Consider the following 22,432-nt stretch of genomic DNA (forward strand, 5'->3'; position numbering starts at 1 on the left):
AATATTTTGTCGTTTTGCGTCATTTTTATTGCCTCACATGTGGTTTTCCTCTTTCTTACTGCGAGTTAAGAGACAGCATTTCCTGTTCTCAGACACTTCATACCATGCTTATCACAAGTAAGAGAAAAATATATATATTCACCAACAACACCAAAAGGAGATTGCATCTATCATCCATCTCAAGCATTACCAGCATCATTGCTTGACAATGCTTCTGTTTCAGCTGTTGATCGCTCTCTTGCTGACCAGCCTTGCTCATAGCGGTAAGTTCTCACCATTCTGTCTTTTCAGTGTGTCTTTCTGTGGATCCTTTCAACTTTTTAATTATTTTGACAACTAGAAACCCAGCAAATCATCAAGGGAGGGAGTTCATCATTTTTGCAGTTGTTTATTTCTTTTGTTTTTAGATATTTTTCTTTCTTTCTTTAGCCCTATTTCTACTAACACTGAAGCTGTTTTATGATGTCGAAGGTGATGTGGTTAAATAAATATGGACCTCCATATTCATTTAGAAATAAGTGTTAAAATCAGTTGTGTGGTTTCTGACACAAGTGTTCTTTCTGATTTTATTTGAAAAGTGATCATTTCTAAAGCCAGAGACCATGAACTTTTTATTTGTCAAAAGTTGTGACTTTTTAAAAATAGTTAGAGGGTGTGGTGAGTGTTAGTGGCTGAACAGAAACTAGGCCACATGTCGGCAATCCTTCAAGTAGCTTTCACACTTCTAACGCCCAAATGTTTAGGACATGTTGACCTTTGTTTCTCTACTGTACACAGGGTGAGACCATTTCATTTATGAAAACTTTTAAAGAAACTGAATATTGATTGAATTAATAAGTAGACATTTTTGATATGAATGTGATTACTATGGTGTTTTGAATGGTTTTAGGGCATCTCTGAAGATACTCTGCGAGGGAATGTAGGTGGTTTGGCAAAATAATAGCAACAAACCACATGATTTGTCATTAATGTCTGTCGTGGTTCAGGATTATGCACCAAAGTGTAATAGTTAGAGTAAAACCAATGGTTGCCAAGCACCCGTTGTTTGATTACACCAACAACACTCTTATCCCCATATCTGTTAATTGCAAAAAGCAATATTTTTGAGTCATTTTTAAGGGTTGAATTCTATCTGAATAAATCATGTAAAATCTCCTAAATGATTTAATTTATGAAACAATGAGTTTAGTTTTATTGAAATGTACTCAGTTATTTTAAGTTGATTATCTAAAGCCTATTTCAGTTGTTTTGTACATTTAAAAGACTGTATACATCTAGATAACTCAAGTAGGAGAAGACTCATACCCAAAAGACCTGTAAAACTTCAAAATGCTGGCTGTTAGAAGTACTCTCAACTTTAAATATATTTGTAATTAAAATACATGATGCTCTGAAAAATGTTTTGTCAAAGGTTTGTCAATGCTTTGCATGCAATTCCTTTACTCTTGGCAACTCACTGGTATGACCAACATCAATGTTGTAGACTAGTGTAGCAGGAAGATAAAGACATTGAAAAGGACCTGCTCAACAAGTTGAAAACATAGTGGACTTAGAGTTCAATAGTACTCAAGGAGCTGGTTCCTTCAGAAGGGATGAGAAGCTTGTCCGACCACATAAGATGATCCTGCAAGTAGATGATCCTTCTCAATAGCAGTAGGTATGGCAGGTCCTCCCTCTGACTGAGATGGGTTTCAATACTGGTGCAGGTGCGGGACTGTAAACAGCAAAAATAAACATTTGTTTAAAGAAAAAAGAGTGGAAAAGTTAATTACTCTGTGCAACGATGAATGTATAAACTTTGATGATGAAATGTACTTTAAAGGGTTAGTTCACCCAAAATGAAAATTCTGACATCATTTACTCACCCTCATTGTGTTCCACGCCCGTAAGTCTTTTGCTCATCTTTGAAACAAAAGTGAATATACTTTAGTGAAAACAGATATTTATGTCCATCCATTGAGTCCACACAGCTACCACTTTGATGCTTCAAAAAGTTCATAAAGAGAGTATAAAATTAATCTATAGGAATTGAGCAGTTTTGTCCAAATTTTCTGACGAGACATGGTTCTCTTATTGAAATTAGGCTTCTATTCACAAACTGTGATCAGCAAACAAACAGTTCCTGTGAAAGTTCCTTCACTTCATTCAAAACAGTTCCTTCCATTTACCATATCTGATGCGTGTTGATAAATGTTTATGTGAATAAAAATCCTAAATTCAATATGTTCATCATACAAAGCGATCAAGTCTCTTCAGAAAATATAGAATAAATTACTCAATTCATGTGGATTAGTTTTACAATCTTTTTATGAACTTTCTGAACCATCATAGTGGTATTTGTGTAGACTGTCAATGCAGCGACAGAAATGTTAGGAATGACATGAGGGTGAGTACATGACTACTTGGATTTCAGTAAATTAACCCTTTCATCAAAACAAAAAACAAACTTTGCAACAATATTCTGAGTTTTACCTTATGGAAGTGCACAAGTTTGCCTCATCACTGTATTGTTTTTCCAGGGTGTCTTGGACAATCTGATTAAACATGACAACAATAAGACTAGTAAAATGATGGAAGGGAATTATTACACAGACCAATCAAATGTTAAGAAAAACATGAATGCATACCTGTTAGCCTTAGCATCTATGCTAAAGCTTTTGCTGGCTGATGCCTATTGATTTTGCACTGCTCTGTCTCTTTATGGTCAGCTGAAAAGTGTGAAAGAATGAGTACTTGTGGTGATGTTTGAGGATCTTGAGGGTGACTAAGAGAGAAAAGCAAAATAATTTCCTGATTCATGTCTGTCAAGGCTTAATTCATACAGGGCTACAGATAAACCTTTTACACTATCATATTATGGATGCCTTCAAAGAACGTGTGAAGTGTTTCTATACAGATGCATCTCAAATTAGAATGTCGTGGAAAAGTTAATTTATTTCAGTAATTCAACTCAAATTGTGAAACTCGTGTATTAAATAAATTCAATGCACGCAGACTGAAGTACTCACATTTAACAAAAACCCACCAATTCACTATCTCAACAAATTAGAATATGGTGACATGCAAATAAGCTAATCAACTCAAAACACCTGCAAAGGTTTCCTGAGCCTTCAAAATGGTCTCTCAGTTTGGTTCACTAGGCTACACAATCATGGGCAAGACTGCTGATCTGACAGTTGTCCAGAAGACAATCATTGACACCCCTCACAAGGAGGATAAAGCCACAAACATTCATTGCCAAAGAAGCTGGCTGTTCACAGAGTGCTGTATCCAAGCATGTTAACAGAAAGTTGAGTGGAAGGAAACAAAAGGGTGGAAAAAAAAGATGCACAACCAACCGAGAGAACCACAGCCTTATGAGGATTGTCAAGCAAAATCGATTCAAGAATTTGGGTGAACTTCACAAGGAATGGACTGAGGCTGGGGTCAAGGCATCAAGGGCCACCACACACAGACGTGTCAAGGAATTTGGCTACAGTTGTCGTATTCCTCTTGTTAAGCCACTCCTGAACCACAGACAACATCAGAGGCATCTTACCTGGGCTAAGGAGAAGAACTGGACTGTTGCACAGTGGTCCAACATCCTCTTTTCAGATGAGAGCAAGTTTTGTATTTCATTTGGAAACTGAGGTCCTAGAGTCTGGAGGAAGGGTGGAGAAGCTCATAGCCCAAGTTGCATGAAGTCCAGTGTTAAGATTCCACAGTCAGTGATGATTTGGGGTGCAATGTCATCTGCTGGTGTTGGTCCATTTGTGTTTTTTGAAAACCAACGTCACTGCACCTGTTTACCAAGAAATTTTGGAGCACTTCCATGCTTCCTTCTGCTAACCAGCTTTTTAAAGATGCTGATTTCATTTTTAACCAGGATTTGGCACCTGCCCACACTGCCAAAAGCACCAAAAGTTGGTTAAATGACCATGGTGTTGGTGTGTTTGACTGGCCAGCAAACTCACTAGACCTGAACCCCATAGAGAATCTATGGGATATTATCAAGAGGAAAATTAGAAACACGAGACCAAAAGATGAGCTGTAGGCCACAGTCGAAGAATCCTGGGCTTCCATACCACCTCAGCAGTGCCACAAACTGATCACCTCCATGCCACGCCGAATTGAGGCAGTAATTAAAGCAAAATGAGCCCCTACCAAGTATTGAGTACATATAAAGTAAATTAACATACTTTCCAGAAGGCCAACAATTCACTAAAATTATTTTTTATAATTTTTTTTTTTATTGGTCTTATGAAGTATTCTAATTTGTTGAGATTGAATTGAGTGAATTGGTGGGTTTTTGTTAACCCATTTGTACCCAAATTGTTCTGAATGGTTTCATGCATATAGTTGTTAAAAGTGTCTTATGTGAACATGTTCTGCATTTATTTTCCCCAGTTTTTTTTTTTTTTCTTAAATTATATTTGAATGTGCGGCACCTATAGTTGCCGGTGGGCAAATATGTTGTATGTACCCCTCAATGTCAAATTTGAATAGGAGGAGTACATTTGGAATCTAACTCAAAATAACTGCTTTCAAAAGACCAATCTTTATTCATAAACAAATATATTATGTATAAAAGTCGAAGAACAATCGATGCAAACCCAAAAAAGCTGCATCTAGCTAATAGTTTGTGGGATAAAACGCCCCCAGGTGCCAATGGGTTATTACTGTAGTTATTCTGTTCTGAACATCAAATCCTTTGTTTTTCCATCAAATGTATTCTAACTTGTTGGTTGAAATTTTATATTTAAAAATTCCCTAAAGTTAGCATCAGGTAGCTAGTGAGCTAGCCAGTTAGCATCAGCAAACAAAATGTTTAAAATAGGCTATTATAATTTTATAATTCATTATTATTTTAAGCTAAAACTGCTTGTTCTCTGATTTTGCTGAGGGGGGGGGGGGGGGAGTTTTAAACAAGCATGTTATAAACAAGCTGTTAATGTGATTAGCATGATGCTAACAACATACTGCCATGATTAACATGTTGTTAACATGTTGATAGCATGATGCTAACGTGTTTTTAACAAGAAGGTAACATGAGTAGCATAATGCTAGCAACAGTATACCCCATTTCCCCATGATCTATGTTATATACTTACAAGTCATTTCCCAACTGGCAAATAGGTGCCGATTGAACTTTTGACCAAGTATACAAAAAACTATAGATTTCTTGTAAGATGTGTTTTATTTGGATGATTCTAGAGACCTTCATGATTATATAGATATGTCAACAAAAAATATTTATTAGTAACATGAAAATGATCTTTCTTTGGAAGGGGTTGCCTTCACCATGCTTCCCTGAAGTAAGGGTAGGAAGTTGACAGCCTCATATGACAGGAAGGAAGTGAATACCTTTTTTTCCTCTTGAAATCCTTTATTTGGTTCTTTGCTTGCATGTCATTTAGATATAAAACATGGATAACATCTAGATTTCTTCTGGACATCTTAAATGTAGCTGCATTCAGTTTGTGTCCTCTCGCTGTCTGTGTCTTTTAACTGAAAAGTGATTTTAACAATAGCATGAATACAGACCTCACTTATTTTTTTAATTTTTTTTTATATATTTAAGTAAAATCTCAGTGATTTAAAAGCAAATAGAAAAACGTTGAAAAGCCCTGTGGACATTTTATTATCAGCTTAAGTTTGGTTGCTATATGACTGGTTTTAATTAGTTAATTTCTAAGCAGTAGCACTTCATTGAGAAAAACTTGGAATCAGAATCAGAATCAGAATCAGAAAGAGCTTTATTGCCAAGTGTGTTTGCACACACAAGGAATTTGTCTTGGTGTTAGGAGCTTCCAGTACAGAAAGTACAAACATAGTGCAGACAACATATAATTAAGGTGATAAAGAACACTAATGAAGAGAATATACAATAATTAAGGATAACAATAGTAATAAAAATAAAAATATACAGAAAAGAGACATGACCATAGACAGAACTGTGAATGTGCATGTGTGCTATGTACAGATGAAGGTTTGATGAGTTATTTACAGATGTACAGTACCGGGGTGTGTTATGTGTTGTTCAGGTGGGATACGGCCTGGGGGAAAAAACTGTTCTTGTGTCTGGCTGTTCTGGTGCTCAGTGATCTGTAGCGCCGGCCAGAGGGCAACAGTTCAAATAGAGAGTGAGCTGGGTGTGAGGGGTCCAGAGTGACTTTCTTAGCCCTTTTCCTCACTCTGGAGGTGTATGCACAATCCTTAAGCAGTTCCACAAATTTCTTCACTCATTGATATTGAAACTTCACCAGCATGACGAGAGCTCTTGGTCAAGAAAAAATGCAAATAGTCGTTAATTTTAAATAAAGTCCAGCGAGCAGCTACAGTCAGAAGCTCCATTCATCATCTCTCAAACGATAATGTAATGTAAACAAACGTTTGCATATGAATCACGCACATCAGACACATCTCAGGTGTTGGAACGGTTCATACGCGTCCAAAAATATAGTTCAGCAAAACGCTGGAAAGAGATCTCCAGAATTATGGATAAAGTGACGGACTGGAACATGATTCTAATGTGTTACATGTACTCTAATGAAACACATTGTTCACAGGATCTTCCAATTACTATTTACAGTGAGTTTTTTTTTTCCTAAAACAAATTATTTTCTTGAATTCACTCACAACTGAATTTCAATATCTCTGAAATCTACAGAGACTCCAGACCGTGTGTCCAGACAGACAGACAGATAGATAGATGATAGACAGACAGACAGACAGACAGACAGACAGATAGATAGATAGATAGATAGATAGATAGATAGATAGATAGACAGATAGATAGATAGATAGATAGATAGATAGATAGATAGATAGATAGACAGACAGACAGACAGACAGACAGACAGACAGACAGATAGATAGATGATAGACAGACAGACAGACAGACAGACAGACAGACAGATAGATAGATAGATAGATAGATAGACAGATAGATAGATAGATAGATAGATAGATAGATAGATAGATAGACAGACAGACAGACAGACAGACAGACAGACAGATAGATAGATAGATAGATAGATAGATAGATAGATAGATAGATAGATAGATAGTCAGATGACAGACAGACAGATAGATAGACAGATAGATAGATAGATAGATAGATAGATAGATAGATAGATAGATAGATAGATAGATAGATAGATAGATAGATAGATAGATAGTCAGATGACAGACAGACAGATATATAGACAGATAGATAGATAGATAGATAGACAGACAGACAGACAGACAGACAGACAGACAGGCAGACAGACAGATAGATAGATAGATAGATAGATAGATAGTCAGATGACAGACAGACAGATAGATAGACAGATAGATAGATAGATAGATAGATAGATAGATAGATAGATAGATAGACAGACAGATAGATAGATAGATAGATAGATAGATAGATAGATAGATAGTCAGATGACAGACAGACAGATAGATAGATAGATAGATAGATAGATAGATAGATAGATAGATAGATAGATAGATAGATAGATAGATAGTCAGATGACAGACAGACAGACAGACAGACAGATAGATAGATAGATAGATAGATAGACAGATAGATAGATAGATAGATAGATAGATAGATAGATAGATAGATAGATAGATAGATAGATGACAGACAGATAGATAGATAGATAGATAGATAGATAGATAGATAGATAGATAGATAGAAGTCAGTGTTGTCTAGTAGATAGATAGATAGATAGATAGATAGATAGATGACAGACAGACAGATAGATAGATAGATAGATAGATAGATAGATAGATAGATAGATAGATAGATGACAGACAGACAGACAGACAGATAGATAGATAGATAGATAGATAGATAGATAGATGACAGACAGACAGACAGATAGATAGATAGATAGATAGATAGATAGATAGATAGATAGATAGATAGATGACAGACAGACAGATAGATAGATAGATAGATAGATAGATAGATAGATAGATAGATAGATAGATAGATAGATAGATAGATAGATGACAGACAGACAGATAGATAGATAGATAGATAGATAGATAGATAGATAGATAGATAGATAGATAGATGACAGACAGACAGACAGATAGATAGATAGATAGATGACAGACAGACAGATAGATAGATAGATAGATAGATAGATAGATAGATAGATAGATAGATGACAGACAGATAGATAGACAGATAGATAGATAGATAGATAGATAGATAGATGACAGACAGACAGATAGATAGATAGATAGATAGATAGATAGATAGATAGATAGATAGATAGATAGATAGATAGATAGATGACAGACAGATAGATAGACAGATAGATAGATAGATAGATAGATAGATAGATAGATGACAGACAGACAGATAGATAGATAGATAGATAGATAGATAGATAGATAGACAGATAGATAGATAGATAGATAGATAGATAGATAGATAGATAGATAGATAGATAGATAGATAGATAGATAGATAGATAGATAGAAGTCAGTGTTGTCTAGTACATGTAATCCCCTCAAACTACGAAATATTAAACACCAAATATCATTAAAACAAAATACAGTTTATTCACTTAATACAAATATGTTATGTTTATTGTGTTCTGTCTTGTTTTGACTACCGATGATTACAAGTGTGAACCCTAAAAGAGGAATACCACAATGTTAAAAACAAATGTGTTCTTTTTTTCCCCCACTGCCCTGCCTCTCATGATTTTAAACTCAAAAACGCGTTCTGTGTGAAAAGCCACTAAGGCATAGATTTATTACTCATACCTCTGAAAATTGATTTAATTTATGCTTTGCATTGCCAAATATATGAAGGACTGTTGCACAGTACTGTACGGAGAGATGAATGCCCAAACTGATTTGTAAATGATGCTGTTATTCTGTGATAGAGCTTCATTGGTTTTCAATCACATCCTGTTCTGTAGACAATCAATGTCCTGTTCAAATCATCCCACGGAGAGCTGTTGTGAGGTACGGCGACGATGCTTCTGCTGACTGCAAAACTTCAGTCCTGCATCAAGGGATGGGATGGGAAGCCAGTGAGGGAGCAGTGCATAAGACCACAAACCAGAATCTGATCACATGGAATGTGTCAAAACTGACAGAATGGGACATAAAGCCATACTGCTTCATAAACTATAAAATAGGCGATCCGGCTCCGTGTCAAGTAGAGCTCCCAGTCACTGTTTACAGTGAGTTTCTCTGTTACTGATATTTTTTGTCTTTTCATTCTCAGAAATATCTAATAAATGTTCATTGATCACAGCAGATTTCAGAGTGTGTAAATCTTCCTCCACAGAGACTCCAGACAGTGTGTCCATCAGCACTGTGGATCACAGCGGACCAATGATGGAGGGAGAGCAGTATAAGCTCCAGTGTGATGTTCACGATGTGGCTCCTGTTCAGTATCTCGCTGTCAAATGGTACAAAGGACAGACTCTGCTGGATCAAATCACTTTCACTGACACTAGTGAGACTCCAGTGAATGAAACTGTCACACTCCTGATCCGTCCAGACAGAGCTGATGATGGAGCTCAATACAGGTGTGAAGCAGAGCTGGATCTGGGAGCAGAAGGACCTCAACCTCATCCTACAAAAACATCAAATCCTCTCGGCGTTACTGTACATTGTTAGTGAACAAAATATTGTTTAATGTCTCCACACATGTGAAGAAGCAAGAAGTTCTCTCAAAATACAAACAAATAAGTATGTTGTTCTTATTCTTCTATGTTCTTCTTTTCCAGTTGCTCCACAAATTCAAATTTGTAGCGACTGGTCACCCTTGACAGAGACCTCATTGGATTCATATCCTTTAAATTTATATTCTGTTGTGGGTAACCCTCGTCCAGACATCTCCTGGAGACACAAATCATCATCAGTCAATTCCTCTATGCCGCTTACCAAATATGATTCTGGCCAATATGAAATCATTGCCAGAAATGATCTTAATGTTGACAGTTGTTTCATGGAAATAACAGTCGAGTGTAAGTGTGAGAGTTCTTCAGGAACTTCTGCATTAAAACCTGATGTTTTGTATCTCTGATTGTGTCTTTAAGTTGATTGTTTTCTCCCCAAAATAGATCCTCCAGAACTGAACTGCAACAAGAGCTATGAAGTTAAAGAAAAAATACTCTTCCATCCTCCTTGCATAGCCGATGGATTACCAAAGCCTGACATCTTCCTCTACAAAAATGGACAAATTATCCAGCATGACTTTTATCCCAATTTGAATGATAGTGGCCAGTATCAGTTAATTGCACATAACCAACACGGAATTATTAATTCTTCATTCACCATCAACATCCTATGTAAGAGAAAATGGTCTACAATGTATATTTCTTTAACAACCTTTGCCAATGAATTAACAAAGACAACTTCTACTTTTAACACAGATGCCCCACTGTTTTATGACAGCCAAGAAAAATTTGTTGTGGGAGAAGACAGCAATATAACGCTAGAGTGCTACTCGACTGGTAACCCAGAACCTGAGGTGTGGTGGAGCTTCAAAAACAAGAATATCTCCAGTGGGAGGCGCCACATAAACATTGAGAGAGCCACGTCTACCGATGCTGGAGTTTATACATGCAGTGCCACAAATAAATTCGGACGCAGTGACAAGACCTTCATAGTGGAGATAAAAGGTTTGGGCTTTGAGTGTGAAAACAATATGATATGATATTAAATGATATATTTTTAATTGCTTGACACCTTTTTTTGTGCTTTTTCCTTTTTAGATCACTCCTACAGCTACATTAGTTTAATTGTTTTACTAGTATTGGTACCGCTTGTTTTAATCACCCTTTTCTTGGTGTGGTTCTTAATGCGGAGAAGGAGCAAATCAACAGGACGTTATGAAATACAATCAGTGAAGCAGCATGAAATGCAGCCCTTAAGCAATGGGGGCCCTAAGTGAGTTTTACCTTGTTGTAATAAGTTGAAATATGCTTACATTGAAAAAAGGCAATATACTGAACATCACTGAGGTTACAATAAATAAATACATTCTATAAGTATCTGTGGTGTAACGTGTGAAAGCTAATACTGTACAGCATGCACTTTTCCCTTGTGTGACTAGGCCTATGGGTGATAGGCCTATTTCAGTAACAAGGAAGAATGTTTGAGATGAGTAATAAAGAAATGTTTAAAACGTATCAAGATATCTTGTCACATGACAACAAAATGTTGTTCTGTATGTTGGTTATGGATATTTGCTGTACAAATGTGTTCCATACAGTATGTATTGAGAGATTATCAAATTTAGTTAAATATGTGAAAAGAAAAAAGTTTGTTACACATTTAATGCTTTTTTTTTTTGATGATGATGATGGACAATCTCTAGGCCAGAAATTTGTTTTGACAAAACTTTATATGCATTTCCCCCCCTTTAGTCTGTATTGGGAGATGTTCTATAAGTAAAGTGCCTGTTTTTAAATTTTATAATAATGATGCAATAATGCTGTACAGAAGTTTTTTTAAATAAAATAGGCCTATTTTAAAACAAAATAATGAAAGATTATACCAAGATACTTATGCCAAAAAAAAAAATGTTTTCCCTCTTTGGAGCTTTTTAATAAGATCTATTATTATTATTCTTATTTTTTTTTTTCATTTTCAGTCTTTTTTAAACCCCCCCCCCCCCCAAAAAATATATGTATTTTTGAATGGTTTAATAGATTCAGACACGGTAATCTGACCCTTGTATGATATCTTATGTATAAAACAGCAACATGCTTTGTATTTTCCTTATTAACAAAATGCATGTTAATCAATGAACAACATGTTTTCAGCACTTATGTTTTAGAAGCATTGTTAATGATTGTTACCGTGTGGTGTTAATAATTTAATAAAGGTCATGTCCTTCCTCTGTGTTTTTGAAGTTCTCTCTCACTCCTGCAGACAGGCAGATCTGAAGGCTGGAAACTGGATCCGGCGGCTCCTTTAAGAATTAGGGATCTGGGAGTGACAAGGCAATGAAATCCAGTTGATCTTTCTCTCGCTTTGCGACGAGAAGTATTTGTGCCACCGCGAAGTCCGCTGGAGATCCGTCGCGATTTGTTCAGAGTTGCGCGTGAATGTGGGAAAAGATACGACTCGCTTTCTTTGATCCTATTTTGAACATCTGTTACTCTTGTAATTTGGGATAACTTTTCAGCCTAATAGAGTGGAGTGCTAGGAGAGCTGAACATGGACTGGGGCACTGAGCTTTGGGTAAGTTAAGTTCGGAGGATAGACTTTTATGGTTTATCTTTCATCCTTCTGTTCCCAGAAATATATTCAATGCAGTGCGATCCAAGATCTTCTCAACTGAATACTTGTTGCGTAAATTAACGTGATTTATGACCAACACGGAAGAGGATAAATGCATCAAAAGACCATCTGGCAGATTGTTAAACATATGTATGCCCTATTTTTTCGAAGATGTCAGTTGTCACCATTTAATTCGATTAATTGCCACGTTTAATGTGAACATCCGCTTAAACTCAAAGTTGAGCAGAATCATGGCAACAACAGAAGCAGCAATATCACCGTTAACTATCTATCTATCTATCTATCTATCTATCTATCTATCTATCTATCTATCTATCTATCTATCTATCTATCTATCTATCTATCATCGTTTTGCTACAGCATTAGCTAATTATTATTTCTTCATTTTGAGGGATTTGTTTAGTTGTTTAATTACGCATAGGTAGGTATAACCAACAGCTTTTTATATTAATATCACTATTTTATGTTTAGTGTTTTTTTTTTAAGTCTCAGGCTGCTTTGGAAAGGTGTTTTGGCTTTGTTTACCTTCTCAGACAGGCTTAATAGTGTATTGCTAATGAGAAGTGCTAGCTGCTTGTTACAAAGCCTGCTGTTTGGTTTCAGTGTTTTTTATTTTTTTATATAGATGATTTAGAGGAGTTTAATAAGAAGACCCTGCTTATCAGTGACATCTGACAAAGAAATGGTGATCTTTGTTTAGTGACACCAACTGGGTTTGCTTGAAGCATTGGTTTTTGCCCAAAATTGTCTCCAGCAACCACGCAACATTGTGTCACTCGAAGCACTTTGACAAATGTAGAACTGGGTTAGAGAAATAGAGTCAGCACAAGTTTCTCATTGCATCATCATCATCACCTGTACTTCATCCTGCCTGTTTAAGTTGTCCCATTTCCCTGACCTCCATCCCATAACGTCCCATCTGCACACAGAGGTTCCCACCTCTTTTGACTAAAGGCAGATTTTACACCGTCAGACCTTTCCACATGCCTGCAGTGTGTAAATGGAGCGTTGCGTTGAAGTGGGTGGGGATTGTTTGACCTCGTTGCTGTCGCTCCCCCTAGGCCTCTGTCCGCTGTCCCCTTTCCATCTTCTACTGCACCAGCCTAATTAGTTTAGCCCGAATTTTATAAAAACGCATCATCCAGTCCACATAACGGTTTATTTTGGTGTTCTGCTTCACTAGAAAGTTTCCGTTTTCCGTGCTTTCTGAGGGACACCACTGCCAGCCAGGGAAGTTACAGTAGTTTCAGCTTGGTAGTAAACAGAAGTGAAAGCTGGGATTGGTGAGGACTTGTTTCTCCGGTGCAGATGCTTCAGGCATTCCTCGTGAGAAGTGCATACAATGTTTCTCATTAGTCTAGCATTGGTTTACCGTCACTCTAAGCAATGTCTAACCTAATTGGTTTTGGTTGGGATAGTCATTAAGTGGCATTCCCATGGCTACACTGTGGCATCTGTCCGCTCCTTTGCTGTTAATCCACTAGCTATTTTTGGCAGCTCAAGATTTCCGTTTACTGATGAGAGAGTGGCTAATTGTTTTGTTGGTTTTAGTGTTTGCTTGAATTCTTTCGGCATGTCTTGAGAAATGCTGCACAGCAGGCTCCTTATTAAGTCATTAGAGCATGACGAAGGACAGTGGCATTTCACTGCGGACTCCCGTATTGGGGAGGTTGTAGACTGGTACTCTCTGCTCAGGCTGGCAGAATAGCTTTGCATTTGGGGAAGGAGGAGTTAATGATGGCTGGACTGGGCTGAATACAATGCTACAGATAAGAGGAACCCAGGGGGCTGTTTCATAAAACAAGTTTACCAAATAAGCCAGGCTTATTTCAGTAATTCTGACTTATTTTCACTTGATTTGGTTTCCGAAAGCAAAATTACCATAGCAAAGTAAAATCACTGAATTAAAAATGAAAATAAAAAATAGAAACCAGACTACATTTTAACTGAAAAGAGGAACACACATTTAACTCATTTGAGCTAGTATGGCTGCATTAGCCAGCTTACATTTGATTTACAGTTACTGCTATCATAAAAATACCCTTATATGTAGGATTAAAATTCTGCATGTCACAATTAATGTCCAACAACAAATATTTTAGCAGAATTATTCAGAACTCTTGCGCTTTTATTCTATTCTGCTGTGTCCGTCTGTGTAGCGCGCATGCTCGTTCACTCGCGTAGCCTCGTCCACTCCTGACAGTAAAATGGATATATTTGCATGACATTCTAACATTTACAGATGAAAAATATACCTGTGACGTGTTAGTTATGCACTGAGGAAAACACAATGTCTCAAATGCATTAAACAGCACAAATATTCCCTGTTTGCCACGGTGGATCAATTTGATCCATGATCGACATTAAGGGCTGCATACGAATAAGCGTGAACGTTAAATTACCCTGACTCATTAAACCTGGATCGAATTAGTGAGATTGCGTGAACTTGAATTGTCATTTATGAAACCGTTTTAGTCCCGATTGATTTATGTTATTTCAAGTCAGGTTTTGGACTTTAATCCCCGCTTTTCTTAGCGTCTTTTATGAAACAGCCCCCAGGACTGTTTTCATAGCTTCAATGGATGTTTTGAAAGGGGATCTCTTTTGGTTTTAAGATTGTGATGATAGCAGTTGGTGTGAAGTTTGATTGAAGCCACCACTCATTCAAATCTAAGGGAGTTGTTTTAGTGTATAAACTACATTATAGTTTTAGTTCAACCAGAAAACCATTACAAACCAGTTAGTTTTTTTGCTAATCTTTGAACAAAAATAAAGACATTTTTAGTGTTCTCTCATAATTTTCCTAAAAAGAACATTATTTTGTGTATTTGGTGTAATGCAATGTGTTTATGCGGTTTAAGGTTAAAAAACACATTATTTTCCACATACTGTACATTATTGTTGCTCCTCTATGCCTCTGTGCTCTGATTGGCCAGCTATCAAGTGCGTTGTGATTGACCGAATACCTCAAGCATGAGACAGAAATGTTACGCCCCTTACCGTATTGTGATGGCGTGTCATGGCGCGACAAGACAAAAACAACAAAACCCATTATAAAAGAGGCATTTGTTGTATCCAGTGTGGACTTAATTACTGATTATAATGACTTATACTGTCTTTTTACGCGTTGCATTACCATGTCTGCATTTGTTATCGTAGAAACGACAAACAACAAGCACTACTTTACACTGCTCAACTTGCATTTGAATATTCAGTGACAAATTCTTAAAAAAAAAAAACCCCCAAAAAAAACGTACCAACAGGCTGTGAGTCATAAGCGCCAGACTGTCCTTGCAAAGTTGGAATTGCCCCACTTTATAGAAACAGCCTTTGTGCACAGCTGGCATTGTAGGCTACTCACCCAGGTTCAGGAAATAACGTTACACCTCTGTAAAATGCGCTGCACACACTCTAATATTTGGGTTGAACTGTTCTGGAACAGTGTTGTAAATACAACTTAACCAATTTCTAGTTGTGTCCTCTTTTGGAAGCCCAAACAAAGTAGTTTCGCTTTCACAACGAAACACAGCGTATCCACGACATGGCGCCGGCGGCAGCAGCAATACTACAGCCAGAATAAAAATCACACTCTCTCTCTTTGCATATAGCCTACATTTGGTTGGTGTTATGCAAATATTTCCACACAGTGATGTAGACATGTGGGGGCGTGTTTAAATGAGCCATTTTAGGTGGGCGTGAACTAGTCTTAACTTTATAAAGAATATCTCTTTGGGTTTGAGACTTTAGTCTTTGCAACTTTAGGGATCTAATCTATGCACGAACAGCTTGTAAGACTCCAAAGAGAAAGGAAAACTTGAAATCACATCACACGATCCCTTTAAAATTTGTAAATGTTGATTTTAGTTGATTTTAAGAATTTAGACTTTCAACAGAAAGACAAAAATGATAAATATTGGGAATTGTGAATTTGGATAGATGAGGGTTAGTAAATTATGAAAAAAATCAAAATAACAAAAATTGGATGAAGTAACTCTTGAACACTTAATTTCTTCATGTGAATTTCATGCAAACAATCAAGAAATTCCTTGGTTATACAAGCAATTGCATGAAAACATTTTTTGCCTGTTTTTAAGACAATTCAGATATTTTAAAGATTATTTTCTCTAAATTCTCAGTAGCCTTCTGTAATGCAAAAAAAGCATTTAATTTATAAATTAATAAATAAAATCATATCTTAAATGCCATTTTAAATATACATCACAGTTGTATATGAAGATTTCTTTGTGACATTCCTTTTTTTTTTACAGCATTGGCATTCCAGTTTGTCAACACAAACATTTCCGTACAAATTTGCTGTAGAAATATTTGCATACAAACAGAAGCTTAGCTTGTGATTATCGTCGACATAAACAACTGCCTCTTGAGGCTTTGTTTTGAATGAAGTTGAAAGGCACTCTATTTTTGCGAGTGAGTGGGTTGTGAGGGGGTAGAGAATTCTTCTCTTGTTCTATATTAATGGACTCCATTTTGAGGAGAGAGGAGGAGTAGGTGGAGTCAGGACATGGCTTGGCTTGTTAGGAATGTCATCCCAAAGGCACCTCCCTCCTTCCCACTTCAAAATGCATATCTAGATCCAGGCCGATGGAGGTAGCACTGAGGGGGTGGGGAATGTTTTAAGATATCAGCACTCTCAAATGGTCAGGCCCGTACTTGAAATGTAACACAGTGCCCCACCAAATAAGGAACTGGGAAAAGGGAAAAATACAGCTAAACTGGACTGTTTAAAATATTTTTGTTCTTTGGGAAAATGCTGAAAAATGTTTGATAAATTAGTCCTTAGGTATGTTTTTGTTTTTGGGCATGCTGTAGGAAATAGCATGTGATATTCATATTTTTGTTGAGCACCACTGAAATACAGCAGGAATTAGAGAAGACTTCCACTTCCTGTGTCCTGTCTGCTCAAACTCTTGTGGCAGGATGAGTTTAAAGCCCTGAGGAACCCCCTGCTTCCCACAGATAACTTTAAAGGGTCAAGGGTTGTGAACAGGCAGGGAATCTCTGGGATGTTCTCTGTGTGTGGGCAGATGCAGGCACTTTCACGTTAACTCGCATCAGCATTGCAGATGGCATGATATTAGTATTAGTGACCCTGGACCACAAAACCAGTCATAAAGGTCATCTGAAAGCTGAATAAATAAGCTTTCCATTGATGTATTGTTTGTTAGTATAGGACAATATATGCCCGAGATACAAATTTGGAATCTGAGGGTGCAAAAAAATCAAAATATTGAGAAATTCACCTTTAAAGTTGTCCAAATTAAGTCCTTAGTAGGGATGTAACGGTACACTAATATGATGGTTCGTTACGCACCTTGGTTTTAAAGCGGTCATCGGATGCTAAATTCACTTTACAAGTTGTTTGAACATAAATGTGTGTTGGAAGTGTGTGTACACATCCATCCTATAATGATAAAAATCCACCCAGTGTTTTTTTTTTAAAATCCTCTTTCTCGAATCAGGCTGTCTGAGATTCCTGTCAGAATGACATAGTTCTGTACAGGCCGCTCCCACAATAGTTGATTGACAAGTCGAATCTTGAGGAAGACGAGATGTCTCAGATTAAGCGATTGAGGTGTTTTGTTGCTGGATGTAATAATGAACATAGCAGTCGTCATTTACTCCTGACATCTGAGCCGCTAAAGACGCAGAGCATTAACAGTACTTTCATTTTGATGGGAATGCACCCTGATCTGCCTAAATGCATTTGTTCGTGCGAAACATTCATGATCCAGCTTCATCTACAGAAGTGAGTATAAGCGTTTTTATGAATCTTTGCAAATTGCCTTTCCTAATAATGTGCTAGTTTCGTGGCTGAAGTTTACAGTCTGTTCGTCACTCCACGGAAGAGAGGGGCGGGGTCAGCAGAGCTCATTAGCATTTAAAGCAACATGGACTAAAAAACATTGTAACCCTGCCCTGCATACTAACTGTGAAGTACTGAAAGATGTGATACTGAGGAGAATAACGACGTGCAGTAAACTGTAAAACTGTTTGCACTACAAATCAGTGTGATCATAATTAAGATTTTTAAATATTTAAATTTGTATATTTAAATACATTAAAATAATATGATACGACACCAATTTTCAATATAAAGAAGCAAAACTGGATGCGGATGAGACCGGAAGCTAGACCCATAGAATTTACAAATGGCCGCACCCATTTTTACGGCAAAATTAGGCCTAACAACTTAGTCCAAACTTAAATTTAATTACTATTTATTTTTTAAATAGATGATCAACACTCAACTTTAAAAGAAAATTGTATGCAAACACTGATTTGTTAATTTGTTAAAATATATTCAATTATACACTGGCTGTCATCGTATGTTTCATTACAGATTCATTTAAACATACATTAAATAATTAAGACTAACAGGTTTAGTAAAATGAGTATATGGTGTAATATTTAGCAAAATGCTCCTCTCCAGACTTCATTTCTCTAGTGAACTAACGAGCTGTGGACACTAATGACTTGCTGAGGTAAATGAAATGCTACGTGACATTTTATTTCCACGCTGTTTTGCTGATGTCTTTCCGCGTTTGAAACACTGATTGAGCAATTACATGAGGCACGTTCAGTCATGTTTATTTGCGTTAAAAGTAGTAGTACAGAGGAAGGAATGATCGCGTTCACTCTGCACAAGTCTGCGGCGCGTCACGGCTCAGACACGGGAACCGGAGCTGATCGTGGCCACTCGAGTAAATGCTTGTCTCGGGTTTACACCAGCACATTTGTGAACCGTCCCAGAAGCTGCTCTCAAAGTGTTTATACAGCAATCTGTTATGCTCACCTGCATTTATTTGAAAAAAGCAGTGAAAAAGTAGTATTATGAATTATTAAAAGATCTGTTTTCTATTTTGGTGTCTGTTTTGGTGACGGTTTCTATTTTTTAATTTATATTAAAATTAAAAAAAAAATTTGTGATGCAAAGCTGAATTTTCAGCATCATTACTCCAGTCTTCAGCGTCACATGATCTTTTAGAAATCATTCTAATATGCTGGTTTGCTGCTCAAGAAACATTTCTGATTACTATCAATGTTGAAAATAGTTTTGCTGCTTAATATTCTATTTATAAATTGTGGAAACAATTTTGTCACGCACTACCATTTAAAAGTTTGGGGTAAGATAAAAACGAATAATAAACAAATAGTTTTATTTGGAGTCACAGGAATAAATAACATTTCAAAATATATTAAAGCTGAAAACATAATATTTAGTAATAATATTTTACAAAATTTAGACTTTTTTTTATGTAAATAAATGCAGCCTTGTTGAGCATTTAATAATTTCAAACTTTTGACCATCACTGAAAAAAATGCTACTAATTTTTTTTAAGGTTAGTGGTTGCAAGCAATTTATTTTAGCTACATTTTAAATAAACACCTTTAGTTGAAAGTTAGTCAACTAGATTTGTTTATTTAAATGCAGTTAAAATAAATTGATTCCAACCACTTAACTAACTACATACATACACACACACATATATATATACACACACATATATATATATATATATATATACACACACACACACACACATACATAAACACACACACACATATATACACACACATATATACACACACACACACACACACACATATATATATATATATATATATATATATATATACTTTGACTTTTTTGTCATTTAGCATATATATATATATATATATATAAGTAATTTATATCCACATTTTATATTATATTTAATATTAAGGTATTTTATAATTTATGTGCAAAAGTTTTATAATTTATGTGCATTTAATGTTACAATTTGACAGCTGTTTCTGTAGAAACTGCATACTCTTCCATGGGCTGTCTGCTCTTCCTCTTTTTCACTTTCTCTGTTCTCAAATTAGTTTGTTTGATTCCAGTGAGGAAGCTGGTATGGCCAGGCCATCACTTTATATAATCTGATGCAAGCTTTCTGCTCTAAATGTGTCATGCGGAGTACTGACCACTGTTTGAGGTTAGTCAAACTACTTGCCCTGCATGAATCTTGATGCAACATCTTCATGATTACATGAATTTGGACAAGATCTCCTAAAGCTCAACCCTCAAAAGCACTGTATGAATGCATGTTCATTGTTACTAATGAAAACCTTTTCAGATGTTGAAATGTCTTGTGGTGGTATATTTAATCTAAAGCTGTTTTAAACATCATTTTACTAGTTCTATTTTAGAATTACAGCGTTTGCTGGCTCATAGTAAATGAGAGACTACATGTAATATAAATTTGTATTTTTAAACATTAATTTCTGCAAAATCATTTGTAACTAGCGAAGGTATTGAAAATGGTGAAAAACGTGGACCTGAGATAATATCTTAGTGTTTCTTTAAAACAAAGATCAGGAAGATGTTATAAATCAACTACCTGGAAACAAAAAGCTCAAAATTCTGATTCATCTTTAGGCCTCTAACTGACCAAATCTCCGTGGTTTGCCTATTTTCTGGTGTTTTCTGGTTCATATTAACAGTTGTGCAGTGTTTCAACATCTCAGGAGTGTTTTGTTCCATTTTTTGGCAGGCATGTATTTAGACCATGTTTTTTAAAGGGTTATTAACTACATTTTCTGTGACATTAACAGAAATGTTTTGCAGATTCAATCCATATTCAATGCAGTTCACGTTTATTTGTATACAAATAAACATTGTTTAATGTTTTCTACATTGGGAATACACCTGGAGTAACTGAGGAAAGCACCTAACAGGTGTATTCCACAATGTAGCGCTTTTTACAATACAAGTCGTTGCAAAGCTTCACAGAAAATTAAAGTTTCTACATTTATATACAGGAGTATCTTATCATTGGTGACTGTCAAGCTGATTTATATTAGTGCTGTCAAACGATTAATCCCGATTGATTACATCCAAAATAAAAGTTTTTTCTTACATAATATGTGTGCGTACTGTGTATATTTATGTATATATAAATACACACACGTATGTATTTTGAAAATATTTACATGCATTTGCATGAGTATGTATATTCATATAATATAATATAATATATATATATATATATATATATATATATATATATATATATATATATATATATATATATATATATATATATATATATATATAACAGAGTACACACTAGGCTTGCTGCAATAGACGGGTGTTGGCGGTGATACCGGTGTTAAGCCACAACACCGGTTACATCACTTGCCCACCGTGGCACCGTCCCTCACCGTCATTTTGATTTTTTAATAGTAATAAAAATCATTTAGTTCAGTTAGAGAACAGACACTACAATTAAAACTGAACGTGGCTGCTCAATGCAGAATACCAAACTAACGACAGTCGCGCATCACAGATCAGATTTAATTTATCACGTGAGGAGAGTGAGCCGAGCTGACTGACAAGAAGAGTGAGGTGAGAGACACAAGACGACGGCAGAAAAGTTTCAAAACTAAATGTAAAAACCCCTGTTTTAAAAATATTTAGCCTGCTGACCTGCCATTTATCTAAGGTGATATTGGAAGGTTTTTTTTTTTTTTTTTACATTCGTTTCTCATTTATTTGGTTCCACAGTATTTGCTGATTTTTATTTTATTTAAACTGTGATATTTTTCGCATATACCTATTTAAAATTTGTAAGTTATTTGTTATTTTATATTAAGCATATAACGTGGTGTATTTTTATTTTTGTTAATAAAAGTTATATGTCCTATGTTGTATTTTCTTGTTGCTTTAATTGAATTTAAGCAATTGATGCCGAATTGCCGCAATTTAAAAGTGAAAGTAAAATGCGCACGGTGCTTTTACAATCTATTTAAGCAAAGGAAAGTGAGGGAAAGTGGGAAAACTCAAAGGAACTAAAAACAAACAACTGCTTGATGCTGAATTGCCGCAAATTTAAAAGCGGAGGGAAAGAGGGAAAACTCTAGCAAACTAAAAACAAATAACCGAATTGCTGCTAATTTGAAAGTGAAAGTAAAACGCGCACAGAGCTCTTACAAGCCATTTAAAACCGAAGGAAAGCGAGAAAAAGAGGGAAAACTCAAACAATCCCCCACCACGGTGATACCGGTATTACCAGTGTTGTCACACGTCGATTAACTGGTGGGAAAATTTCCTCACCTTCACAACCCTAGTACACACACATTATGTAACAATTTTATTTTAAATGCGATTAATTAC

General features: G+C 35.9%; 2 protein-coding genes across 3 annotated transcripts in view; both read left to right on the forward strand.

Annotated features, from left to right (window-relative positions):
* Positions 1-62: 62 nt before the first annotated feature.
* Positions 63-11,854, forward strand: LOC306856190 (contactin-6-like). The gene is made up of 7 exons (XM_079395274.1): positions 63-263; positions 8,913-9,179; positions 9,287-9,616; positions 9,732-9,971; positions 10,068-10,295; positions 10,380-10,628; positions 10,722-11,854. Exons 1-7 carry the CDS (start codon positions 209-211, stop codon positions 10,898-10,900), a joined length of 1,548 nt encoding a protein of 515 aa, XP_079251400.1. The 5' UTR covers positions 63-208; the 3' UTR covers positions 10,901-11,854.
* A 25-nt stretch (positions 11,855-11,879) lies between these two features.
* LOC306856239 (cdc42-interacting protein 4 homolog) overlaps positions 11,880-22,432 on the forward strand; it is a 47,699-nt gene continuing 37,146 nt past the window's right edge. For both annotated transcript variants that reach the window (XM_079395388.1, XM_079395389.1), the window contains exon 1: positions 11,880-12,195. In XM_079395388.1, the coding sequence (XP_079251514.1) occupies positions 12,172-12,195 (24 nt within the window). In that variant the 5' untranslated portion in view covers positions 11,880-12,171. The remainder of the gene's footprint in view (positions 12,196-22,432) is intronic.

Source organism: Barbus barbus, assembly GCF_936440315.1.
Source record: "Barbus barbus genome assembly, chromosome: 3".
Taxonomy (NCBI): domain Eukaryota; kingdom Metazoa; phylum Chordata; class Actinopteri; order Cypriniformes; family Cyprinidae; genus Barbus; species Barbus barbus.

Coding starts and splice junctions, on each gene's coding strand:
- LOC306856190 (XM_079395274.1), top strand. CDS start 209: ATGCTTCTGTTTCAGCTGTTGATCGCTCTCTTGCTGACCAGCCTTGCT. Junction 9,180..9,286: donor GCTCCCAGTCACTGTTTACA/GTGAGTTTCTCT, acceptor CTTCCTCCACAG/AGACTCCAGACAGTGTGTCC. Junction 10,296..10,379: donor ATTCACCATCAACATCCTAT/GTAAGAGAAAAT, acceptor CTTTTAACACAG/ATGCCCCACTGTTTTATGAC.